This window comes from Diaporthe citri, assembly GCF_014595645.1.
Source record: "Diaporthe citri strain NFHF-8-4 chromosome Unknown scaffold_4, whole genome shotgun sequence".
In the NCBI taxonomy this organism is placed as follows: Eukaryota; Fungi; Ascomycota; class Sordariomycetes; order Diaporthales; family Diaporthaceae; genus Diaporthe; species Diaporthe citri.
The window spans coordinates 4,560,309-4,573,287 of NW_025064849.1; the positions used below are offsets into that span (position 1 = coordinate 4,560,309).

The 12,979-nt window shown below is 51.0% G+C and overlaps 1 protein-coding gene across 1 annotated transcript; it reads left to right on the forward strand.

Moving 5' to 3' along the window:
* Positions 1-4,639: 4,639 nt before the first annotated feature.
* INS49_010387 (uncharacterized protein) lies at positions 4,640-6,065 on the forward strand (the record flags this gene model as incomplete). Its single annotated transcript, XM_043171113.1, has 5 exons — positions 4,640-4,859; positions 4,982-5,212; positions 5,269-5,327; positions 5,389-5,558; positions 5,627-6,065. The coding sequence occupies 5 exons, from the start codon at positions 4,640-4,642 to the stop codon at positions 6,063-6,065; spliced, it is 1,119 nt and encodes a 372-aa protein (XP_043025678.1).
* Between the last annotated feature and the right edge of the window lie 6,914 nt (positions 6,066-12,979).

A 12,979-nucleotide genomic window follows, 5' to 3' on the forward strand; every position in this document is an offset into this window, starting at 1 on the left:
GTGAGGACGGGGGACGGGGTCAAGGGAGCCAGCACCGCAGGGCTCCGATCTGCCCCTTCTACAGTCGTGTACAGGCAGTCGGAGAATTGACTCTGGCAAGCGATGTGGGCCACCCGCCTCTGCAGCACCAACAGGCATGCATGAGGAGCTCGCCACGGAGGAGTGCCTCCATGGATTGTCATCGGAACCCTGTCCCAGCTCGCCTACCGGGTGAAGGGCAAGAGCAGTCCGGTGTGGGGCCTATGGCTGACCTTGCAGCCCCTACCCTAGCTGCCGCGTAGGACACGCACGAACACCCCCACCAACCAGCAACCTCAAAGATCCACACCGGTCGCATGCCTCGCCTTTCACAAAGCAAAAAGTGTTTTCTCAGCCATCGAAACCCCCCCCCCCCCGGAGCTGTTGGGGAAGACTCACTGTACGCATGATTGGGCGGGACTGGGAGGTGGGCTAGCTTGCGTGCGAAGTGCTTCTGTGTGGTCTCTCTGTCTGTCTGTCCTGAGTTAGGCTGGTGTATACTGTGGTAGTCTGGATGCTGTTTCATGTTTGTATACCACCTCCCGATGCCCCCACCCCCCCAATCCGAGCGTCATTTGCTTATCTGGGAAAGGGCGGAAGGAAGGGGGGGGGCCATACAATTCTGGCCATGTCGAAGATGGGGTTCCAACATTGTCTTTGAATGGTGCTGAAGGGCGGCGCAAGGTTCACGTGTTCTCGGTCCCAAAGTCCCAGGGAAATGTACCGGTTGGGTTTAATTAGGGAGTTTTGCTCTCTCTTTCATGTCGGCTTCCCGGAGCGGCTCCGGGGGCACGGGGGTAAGGAGGGGGGGTTCTATTTGAGCTATTCGCATTTAGTACGAGCCGGGTTTCATTTGGGCTTGATCTTCCGTTCCGTTCCGTTCCGTGTTGTTGTTGTGTTGGCATCTTGTTCTTGGGCAGACGAGACTAGTGAGTTAGCGACTCGAGGTTAGTTTGAGTAGGTGGAAGGAGCTCGAATCCGATCCAGAGTCGATTTCGCCCAGGTGGCAGCGGAGTGCCTGTCTGTGTGTCCCGGATCGCAATCGCAAGCTTGTCGTCGAATGGTAGGGCGCATCGGACGGAGCTGGCACGCTGGAGGTGCTTCTTGTCTGCAAGCTCCGGCTGAGATGTCCGAAAATGGGATGTGCGCCTCTTCAGCAGCAACAAAGGGCGCGGCTTCCCCACCCGTTGAGCTTGCCGGGGGCGGGCAGGCGGGCTAGCCTGCAGCCGTGCTGCATACCCAGATGGTCCGATGTGCCCGAAGGAGACGAGAACTAAAAGGAGGAAAAAAGCAAAGGGAAGGAACAGAGGCAAAGAAGGAGAAAATAAAAAAGCAAAAAAAGGGGGACTACAACGCTACTCTGCAGCCTTGGAAGAACAGACTGCAACGGTCAAAGTTTCGTTTGGCCCGGACTATTTATTTGCACACATGAACAAACGGCGAAATCAACCATTCATGCACATGCCGACCCGTCTTTGCAGGCACGTTTTGTGTGTCTTGCCCATCTGCCCACACATCGACTTCCCGTCTGGAATGCTGTTTTTGCCCACCTCGACATGGCCTGCTCTTGTTGCTTCTGCAGTCCTGTCTGACCCGATCTGTCCCCAGCGTGACCTGAGGCAAGTCGACTGATCATAGACTGTTGGGACGGATTTGTCGTTTCAATACCAGGCCAATGACCAGACGAAGACGTGGTGGAAGTCCTGGTCAACTGGGTCACACAAGACCGCTGTCAAAATGCGCCCCCCAGATTAATCCCGCTCCCAGAGTCTCCGGACCTCGACTCTACCCCTATCTCCTCTCTTCTCTGTCTCTATCTCCTGCCCCCCCCCTCCAACACGGCCCCAGTCGAGGGACGTGTCTGCCCAAGCATCCAGAGTCCCATTCCTCGCCGCGGTCCTCTTCAAGACACAGCAACATCCACGAGGGGCGATGCGCCACCCCTTCCTCCCCTCCCTCTGCATGGCAGTGACGGAGAGGCATATCACTCTGCACATCACCAGTGCACGCAAGCGCAGCATCCCAGTCCACAGGTGTTTGCTTGCCTGCATGCCACCGACCGACAGGCAGCCCAAGACTGACGGCCCACAGCCGGTGACAAGTGTTTGCTACTTCTTCGACCTGGCCAGAGGTTTGGACGGCGCGCAGCGGCCTCCCTTGCCTTGCACCTACGGAACAGCGACGCGAGTAGGCGAGACGAGGACGAGGTTCAGGAGGGGAGTGCATCTCTCTGCCAAGACCCGTCATTGACCCGTCATTGACCTGTCAAGGGCCCTACACTACCTACCGTACGTGGGCACTTGCACACGCTCGCCCACCCGCTTGCCACGAGTTGCATGTTTGTTGCACACACGACTGCGGCACCCCGACCACACCACCACGATCACGGACAGCAGATCGGTATCAGTTATGAGCATCTCCATGCTTCCGCGCTGCCGTGCGCCCGTGGTTTCACAGCTGCACGGAAGCCAGGCCACAGAGACATGCACAACATCACAATGACTGCACGGGATTCGCCTGTCCGAAGGCGGTTTTTCGGGGGGTCCCAGCCCTTGGCCGTGTCGCCGGCCGGGTACGGCTGCATATACTGTACTCTACGCAGCAGATGGATATCGACATGCGCTCCCCACAGTTTACGGCACAGAGAAGACATCAGAGTTTTCTCCAGCAAAACCCCCATGCACACTGTAAGCTTCCAGGACTCTCCCAATCTTATTCCCTGTCTCCTCCCGCGGCCGTTCCCGCCGTCCGTCCATCGACAAGTCCTGGATATCTGGGCCCCTCCTGGTTTCCTCAGTGGATGGGCACCGGCCACCCGGTGAGTGCCACAGGAATCCCGGCCGAAGTTCCCGTCTCCTTATATTTCAGAAAAATTCTCTGTGGGACCTTCCCTAGCCGTACAGCGATGCTACCTTGCTGTGAGTGGCCCCCCAGGCCACCCTACAGTCCTTGAGAGTTCATCATGCCATCGCATGGGAAATCGCCAAGTGGCTGTGCAGCGCAGCATCGGTTTCACTGCGGACCTCGCTCGCCTGGCTGGCCCGGAAACGGATGGGCTGCTATCCCACAGAGCTTGAATCGGCTCACTCATGTGCGCCGAGTTGCTAGATGTCTCCCGCCCAGGTTGATCTCTGCACGCCCGCCCTGTCCTCACCCGCACGCCCCCTCCCCCTTCTCGTATCAGCTAGCTCCCTTCTCTTGACACCGATGAGCCGGCATTATTACTTTCGCGGGACGCTGCCCCTCAGACACCACCTGCAGAACCAAGACAATCCCTCCTTAGTTAGACGTGATTCTCATTTGCCATGACTGTAAGTAATGCCTTGATACCTGTGGCATCCATCGCTCTCCGAATCTCAAATCAATATTCATTATCGACGGCTCTTAGCCTGCCCGCCCCTCCTGCTGCCCCCCCCCCCCCCCCCCTCTCATCCCGGTCCAGATTCCAAGCCTGTGTGGCTTGTGTCTCTCTCCCTTGGCGGATGTTCTGTTGTCAGTCTCTCAAGGTGGGGATCACAAGTCTCCCAATGTTTTGTTTCCGAGGTTCCTAGTTATCCCTGTACCTAGGCAGCGCGGGACCTTGTCTGTCGCCTGTGATGCCCAAGGAGGAGTAACAGGCGCCGGGAGGAACTGCCCCTCTCTCTTCCGGTTCGAGAAACCCGAGAGGTTGCTTCCCGGCAGCTCAATGGCCGCGCTGAAGCCGATTGACAGCCTCAACTCAACGTCACCTCATGGACTGCTGGTGAATTGGACCTTTCCTACCTGCATATATGCAAGTCCCCAAATGGTGGATATCATCTCGACAACACTGTGCAGCGCTGTACTGCTACAGTCGACCGCCACCATCCTCAATACAATGAGGACTTCACAATTTCACAAAAGGGTACCTGCCTGCAGCTGCCGTGTCCCTTCTGTTTTGTTTCCCTCTCTGGAGCCGGCCCAAGGTACACACACACACACACGCACACCCGCACACGCACGCGAACACACACACACACACACACGCACACCCTCATCAGAGCTTGATGCATAGCACCGAGACTGCGTGGCCGTCGCGTTTGAGTGCTGCCCCCAGTTCGTACCTGAGGGACGCCCTGTGATGCTTTTCCTGTCCGGGTCACTTCCTGGCGTGCATTACTGCTATCCTCCCTACCACAAGGTGTCGTCGCTTGAAGCGCACCCAAGGAGTAGCTTCTTGTCCAGCCTTTTTCCCAGGCTGCTTTTTTCCCCTTCCTCCGTTGACCGTAGCGTTCCTCGCATTCAAGTATTTCTTCTCGCCCTGTCCCCAACATCTCGTCCTGTCTCTTGTGCTCCACACGTCACAGCATCTGTGTTTACCTCGACCCTTCACTCCCGCAACCACAAAAGCTCCATCAAGCCTCGGAATAAAGCCCAGCTCGACGGCAACAGTACCACCCAACGCCTCCCTTCTTGCTCAACCCCGATCCCGTCCTCGCCCTCCTGACTGCCCCTTGGAGAGCAGGCACATTGGCACATCACTGTCCCCCTTTCACCCTCCCCCGGCCAATCCTATCGACAGACCGACCGTCATCGATCATCTTCCCACTCCCAACACGGTAGTCAAGGCGAGCTGGCATCTCCTGATCTCAAGCAGGCCATCATGTCTTCAGTCAAGGCCCAGTCCATGACGTGCAACCCTCTGGCAGGCGTTCCGGGCAACGCCACCACCCCAGGCCTCAATGCTCTACCTGCTGGCTTCCCCGTCAACAAGGAGGCCAAGAGTGCCTGGGTTGGGTCCAAGATCTCGGACGGGGATTTCGTCTACCATCTCACCAAGGCGGAACTTGTTGAGATCTACAAGGCTGTTATTGCTTTCAAGGGTAGGTGCCACAACCCCTTGATTACTTTACTTTACTCGCCCACACGGACCCCTCTTCCTTTTCCCCGCGACTTGTCAACCACACTGGCTGGGCCAAACTTGGCGTTGATCATTCGGCCGCAGAACTTGGGCTCGATGGATCCCATGTCAATGTTGATACGTTTAAATTGCCCACGCTTGGCCCGAGGCTTGTGGAGCTCAGTCTTGAAGTTCACAACGGCCGTGGGTTTGCCGTCATACGGGGAATAAACCCCGGAGACTACAGTGTCGAGGACATCACCCTCGCTTATATGGGTGTCGCCTCATACGTTGCCGACAAACGAGGTTGTCAGGACAAGCTCGGCAATATGCTGGGTAAGTTGTTTCTTCCCCTGCAACACAACACACGGGGCTGGGCTGATCGGGTTTAGTTCACATTGTCGCCACCAAGGCCAACGACAAGCATCACCGCCACTCTACTGACCCTATTGTAAGTCCATATCTTGGGTATGTGCCGTTCGAGCTGCTAGTCGACTGACTTTGTGTGCCAGACCTTTCACAACGAGGAGGCCGGAGACATCGTTTCTTGGCTCACCCGAGGAGCGGCTGCTTCCGGTGGTAAATGTGTTATTGCGTCGGCTACAACAGTCTACAACGTTCTGGCTGCCACCCGCCCCGACCTTGTCCGGGTTCTCGCTCGGGGCGACTGGCCGTTCGCGCTGTGAGTGTCATGGATACGTGTCTGTGTTACTGCTGTTCCGAGCACCGACTGACAGTGCCCCTCTACAGCCCCCGGTATCAATGTCGTCCTGTTCTCTTTCACGAGGACGGGAAGCTTATCATGAACTTCGGACGTGCTCCTCTCCTGGGATCAGCGGCCCACCCTCGCAAGAGCCGCCTCCCAACCCTCAATGGCCAGCAAATTGAAGCCCTGGATGCCTTAGAGGCTATTGCCCGGGCCACCGAGTTCCAATTCGCCACCCAGGCTGGTGACATTCACTTCATCAACAACCTGTCCGTGCTGCATCGCCGCGACGGTTTCGTCAACGACGGAGCTTCTCAGAGACACCTAGTCCGCATGCGTCTGCGCAGCTCGAACCTCGGCTGGTCCATCCCGTCAAGTCTGAGCCGGGAGTGGCTTGATGCTTTCGAAAGGCAATCCGACAAGGTGTGGCACATCGAGCCCATGCCCGAGCATTTCGCCCCTCTGCGGAAGCATCCCAACTGAAGGACTGCGCCTATCATTTTCTCTCTCTCTCTGTCTCTCTCTCTCTCTCTCTCTCTCTCTGCAGCAGCACTACGACCTCCAACGCGGAGCGGTGCCGGCACCGCTATCAGGGTTATCACAGCTACTGGCCTGCCCGTCAGGAGGAAGTAAATCCTTACGTCCGCACCTCCTCAGTCGTTCTATCAGGGCAGCGTATAAATGGCATTGGAAAATCGAAAACCGGTCTTTTTGTCTGTTTCAACATGTTCCGTGCTCACTTGTTTGTTTGTTTGTTTGTTTGTTTGTTTTGTTTTGTTTACTTTTGGCCGTTGCACTGGCGTCAGGACGGGCGTATCTGCGTCTCGGACGGGAATTGCAGGTCACATTTAAAAGTTCTGGTCCCTGGAAAGGGGTTTAAAAGGATGGTCATGGCGTCCCGGGACACGATCTTGAGTATGATCACCGTTGTCATTATCATAGTCCAGCGGCTTCATATTCTCAGGACGAGGCATTTACGCGGTCTGCATATTTGGTTACCCCTTGTTAGAACAAAACTGCGGTTTGTTTGTTCCCATCAGTCTGTGGCAATTGTTCCGTCCATTTTGGTCTGGGGGGGATGTCGAGTACCATTTATGGGGGCACAAGATAGAATAAGGGGTAAACATCTGTGGGAAAGACGAAACATGGCTGTCGGAAGAGACCAAGATAGGGTTAAGTCTGTTTAAACTAATGCATGCATGCTACATCCAGAATAATGCAGAACCAGACAGTAGAACAGGCCTTGGAAAACATGCCGTACCTGTCCGTGGGCGAGGTAGTGACTGACAGGGCCTGATGGGTTGCCCAACCACGCCCCAGTCACTCACTGGTCCGTGCTACCTGTGATCTCCCAGGTCTAGACTCCGCTACTCATTTGAACGGACTCGACGTGCCGACTGGCAAGAGAATCAAGCTACGTGTGCATGCTCAGGTCCAATTGCCCCCTCCAAAGCCTGGCCGATTGAAAGGAACATCGACACGCCCTCCGCCGGATGCAGCTTCCCGGTCCATGACAGTTAGCTCGCAATGGTCCAGCCACAACGCGCACTCGAGCGTGGTCGCCGGGTCCGACATGGCTGCAGAAAAAGGGACGGTCGGCGGGAGACATGACGAATGGATGGTCGAGAGAGGCCTACCACGGAAAGAGCCGTCGTCGAGGAGAGAGCGAGCACCGTCAGCGCCCAAACCTTCCAAGCCTCGCCCCAGAAGAAGGACGACAACTGACGTGACACAGTTGAAAGAGCCCCATACGCACGAATACACCGATCCTCGAACTTTAATTACCAGCCCTCGGTAGACTCATGCATGTGCTCCGCGCCACGACATGTCCTACCAGCCTGTGTACCACACGACAGCTTCACCACCCGCCCCGGGAAATCGTCTTGAAGCCACGGCTAAGCACCTGCGAACATCTTTCAGCACCTGGCCATCTCCGTCCCTATCCTAGCGAGAGACGGCCCTTCCCCAAGGGCAGATTTGACGATTCCTCGAACACCCTGGATGCTTGTTGTGGGCATACTTTGACCGGACCGTGGCCAACGGCTAGTGGCTAGCACCAAGCACCGAGCTGCATGCATGAAACGAAGGGCAACAATCGACGGGCGCGCCGTTCCATTCGTCGACATAGTATCACCCTGGCTGGCATGTGCGGTACAGCAAACAACATAGCATGCTGCGACTGGCAACTAATGAAACCCACAAATCTGGTTGAGCCGCCATCACGTCCCACGGGGCGCCAGGTGGCTGCCGACGTGGGGTCCGCCCGTGCTAGACAGAGTTGTAGTGTTACCGACAACTATACTAGGCCCATCAGGACTCGGGGCAAAGAAACATAGGCAGGACAGGGACATATGTGTCGTAGGCACTCCATCACCCGTGGGCGGTCCAGGACAGCCAGTGTCACATCGTGCGCGTCCAGAATGTTGCGGTGAAGACCGAGCTACAAATGCAGACGAGAAAGCCAAACCATCTGCAGGACAATTGTGGCGAGGGGCAGGATTCTGGTAGGCAGCTTACCGAAAGATCCGGCGGCCAGCACCAATAGCGAGCGTGCCGTAGCAAAGGTTACACCGACCCAGGACGATCAACCTGGAGTCGCGGGCCTCGGAGACGCAGGCACATTGCAGCAAGCTCAGGGGGGCACGGGCGCCCATGGCTTGATGGTCCCAGCACGAGGTCGGCACAACGAGGTTGTTGTTGCGTTCAACTCCACGCTGTGTGTGCTGGTACGGGATCATCTTGGGGCCGACGAAGGACATGGGGCCAAGATCAGACCACCAGGCAAGGGGCATCTTCGGGTTATGGCGCCATTGCTGTTCGGTCGGTTCCTACTCAAGCTCCCTCGGCGGAATAAAGAGCACACGGCACTGCGGGCGGGTAGGCTCACTGCAGCTGGCGGAGCGAGGAGATGCAAGGCCGCGGCTGGGCGCACAGGGAGCTGTCAACACACGCCGGGAAGAGGCAGACGCGGGCAGATTTGCCACGTACAGCTTGCAGGCGCCACGCTGGCAGACGATGGCGACGTATCATCGTGGCCTGCCGGCAAGGGAGAGAGTTATCGGGAAGACGGGGCCAGAGAACATTCAAGTGCCCAGCGACAAAGAGGCCGGACGTCAAAATAAACTACAGAGCCTACCCCTGACCAGAATCGCGGGCCGAGACTCGCCCCAAGCCCCTTTGCACAGCGGATTTATCCGCCGGCAGACAGGGAAAATCGCTGCTCAGGATCAGCCGACGAACCAGAACCTGCCGCCCGGCCTCGCGCGGGAATGCCTGGGCTTTGCCTGCTCGTGTCTCACTAGCCAGCCCTTGCTTCCCGCTCCGGGGAGATTTGCGGAGCAGATCCGCACATGGCGCTTCCGCCCGCCCGCTATGGGGTCCTACCCTCTGCCCCCTTCGAGCCTGTGAGTCCCGGGGCGGGCTGTGGTGGCCTGAGGGTTCCGCGGGGCTCTGACGAGTTCGCAAGCAGCCCTGGCCGCGAGCTGCGCGGCACGGCGTGGTTTTGTCTCATTTGGCGAGTGCGCACGCCTTTTCGATGGCGAGCGGGCGGCCCACCAGGCCACGCTGGGCAACGCGAGGGGCAGACAGGACAACAGAGAAGGGACGAGCCTCGCGGCCCGCAGCACAGCAGCACCATCCCACTGGCGCACAGCGCACGGTAGTCCCCGTGGAAGGCGCACCTGTCTGACGGGATCGGAAACCCCTCACACGGTGGCGCTGTGAGGTGGTTTTGATGTCGTTTGATGCCCAACATCGCAGGGCCGTCTCGTGTCCGCTCCGCCCAGGAGTCAACAAGGCGGCGCCCAGGCGTGACATCGCCTGACGTAGAGTGCTACGAGGCTTGTACACCAGCCAACGGCGTCTCTGCCAGCTTCGCCGCGCCCAACCACGCACGCGTCGAGCAGCTCAAATCCCGGGCCTGGGCGAGCCTCTTGCCTGGCTGCTTGCCCATGACCTGATCGCCCTATGGGCCACCGAACCGGCGGTTGTGCCCCGTTGTTGTGGCCTGACGAGGAGACTTCGGCGTGCAACAGCGGCTTATGGTGCGGGTGGCCGCCAGGTAGAGTAGCCATGCAGCAAAGCGATTGATGCAACGGCGCCACCATGTCCTTCTTTGCATTGCGCTTGCATATTTGGAACGTGTGCCCCGGGGCTCGCAGTGGGCATGCCTCGTCAATGGAATATGCGAGATGTAGGCGATACTTGATACACATGCCGCCGTCCCCGTGTCACAGGACGGTGTGTAGCACGAATGACCTCAACTTGTGCCACGGCCCCCAGGCAACGGGTCTGCGCAGGAATTGGGTAGCACAGCGCCGGAATGGGGTTATACGTCGAAGCCGGTGGATATTACACCCCGATAGTCGGCGGGTCGACCGATGTTCCAACCGCGTGGAGGGCGATGGCGCTGCGGAGTCCCTGGGTGGCTGGCGTGCCTGCCCTCCATTTCGTCGGTCGTTGACGAGTCTCCAATGGGTCCACGAGTACTGCGTACCCATCGGAACCTGTATAACCAGGTGTAGTCATAATCGCATCATTTGTCGTCGGTCTATATGCAGCCAGCCTCGTCTGCCATATTCGCCAGCGAGGAGGCGTAAGCTGTTGGCCTGGGCGAGGCTAGGAGTTGGAGTAGCAAAAGAGCTTCGTCCAATCAGTAAATGTGCTTGTCGGGGTAATCCTGCGCTGGCCCTGTAGCCGACCCCTTTCCAGGCTGAACATATCTTCGAGGCCAGGTACTTCCAAGTGTGCCACAAGTAATACAAAGACCTGGCCAGCTCGCCACCAGGGCCTTTTTGTGGGACGGATCTGCCTTCCCTACTCGGCAGAAATACTTGACAGTTTTGGGAGCTGCGAGTAGCATACCAGCCTGGTTAGTTGCCCACATCGTCAACCAAGCAGATGAGCTGTGTATTCAATTCTTGCAGCCGAGAATGAATAATTTGAGCAACCATGTAGATGATCAAAGCGAATCACCATCGACGCGCGCGGTCAGCGCACCGGTCTAGGTGCCATGGACACGGAGTTCGTCCCATGGATTTCCAGATATTGCGCACCTCACAGCCCTCCCCTGATCGTGAGGAATGAGAATTTGGCTTTCTCCGTGGTTTGCCACAAATGCGTGCACATGTGGAATTTTACACCCCTACATTTATTCAGGCGACGGATTTTAGATTCCTGCTTGAGGGTGACGGAGACTTAGGCCCAGGACACCGGCTTTGATGACATGATAATGAGTTCTCCGTTATAGCAGACGCTTCTTGTCAGGGATCTTTGTTAGAATAGAAGGGGATTGCCATGGGAAAAGGAAAACAATATTTATCCATGTTGGAAAACCATGCTATATTTCTAATGCTTAAAAGCGTTATAAATATAACTTATTTAAAAAAAATTAAGTAGCAAAGGAAAGGGAGAAAAGAAGGAATTAAGTTTAATTAAATTTTCTTACCCTTATAATTTAAACTTTTAAATTCTTTTAAAAAACAATTTTAATTTGATTTTTAAAATAAAATATATTACTTTTTATTAAAGAAAATATTAATAAAATATATATTTATAATTTTACCCTTAAATATTAAAATTAAAATTAAAATTATTAATTAAAAATAAAATTAAGTAATATTTTATATTAAATATATAACGTTAACGTCGTTTATAAATAATAAAAATAAATTATTAAATCATTATATATTAAGTAACTTTATTAAAAATTAACCTTTTATATTTTTATAATTAAAAATATTATTTATAATATATAAATTAAAGGTATAATATAATTTAATAATAAGTATATAATTATAAGCATGTTATAAAAAAATAGCAACATTAAGCATAATAAGTATTGAAAATAAGCCACCTAAATAAATAGGGGACAGGTTTTGCTAAACCCTCTTAAGGATAACTTAAGGAGGAGCTTTAACGCGATAAAGAGAGAAGATAGGAATAAAAGGGAGCTAGAGAAAGGGAAAAGATAAATATTTTAAAAATTCTTAAAAATAAAAAAAGCTTAATTAAAGCATTAAATATATAAGAAAAGAAAAGAATTAATTTCTTAAAAAAATGTTTAAAATAAGTATAAAAGCTAGCTTTTTATAGCTAGCCGGAATTTAGCGTAATATTATTTTTTATATATTTCCTTGCCCTTATTAATATATCTTTTTTTAAGTACTTTATAATAAGTATTATAAAGATCGCTAAAATAAAATCTTATTACCTTTAATTAGGCCTTTAAATTTTAAAATCTACTTTATTATAATCTTAATTATTATTATTATTTTTAATCCTTTACTTGCTTATCTTATTATAGCTTTTACTTTTTTATTAAAGCTTTTAATATTTTTAAGATTTGCTTAATAGCATATTTATTAATTATATCCTTTTAATTATTAAAGTTTAATTTAATAGCTAATATTAACATAGATATTAAAGATTTAAATATTTTTATAAAATAAGAAGTAAATTTATTTTTTCTTTTAATTATTACATTAAGCATAATATGCTAGCTTTGCTAACTTCCGCTCTTATTTCTTATAAAGCTTTTGCTTTTGCTCCTTATAAAGCTTTCACTCTTAAGATCCATGCCTTATATTTAATTGCTTAGCTAGCTTACTTACAAGCTTTTTAAATCTTCCTTAGGTAAGCTTTATTACTACTTTCTTTATTTAGGGTTAGCTAGCGTACTTTAAGTTTTATTTATATTTATTATTAAAAAAGGTAAATAGGAAAGATCTTTATATATGCTAAGACAAGTATTTTTTATTAATTTTAAAATATTTTATAATATAATGCTTAGGTTATAAGCTTATTTAATTAAAGTTTAGTTTAATAAGTTTTAAGCTATATAAAAGTTTATGCCTTGCTATATATTAAATATTTAAAATTAAGTTATTAAATTAATTTGCATTAAAGGTATTATTTCTTTTATACCTTTTTTACAATTAATAGCAATCTTAATATATTATAATTTAAATAGCCGCTGCTAAATAATCTTTCTTTATAATAAGAGCTTATTTCTTACTTTAATTACTTTTATGCTATTAATCTTAATAAAGGGAATTAATATAAGCATTTAAATAATATTATTAGTTTTATTAAGCTTTAATTAAATAGCAAATATTTAAATAGCAATATTAATAACAGCTTTAGGTATTTTAAGATATATAGTTTTAATTAAAGAAGCCTTAGCTTAATTTTATATTTCTTAATTATTCTTTCCTTAATTTTCCTTAAAATAATTTTTAATAAACTTAGCAATATGCTATTTATAAAATACTTTATTAATTTATTTTAATTTTAATATAAACTCCTTATTAAATTTTTATATTTTATTTTTTTAAGGTAGCTATTAAATATTTATAAATAAGCGCTTTAATATCTTTATTTATCTTGCTATTTTTATT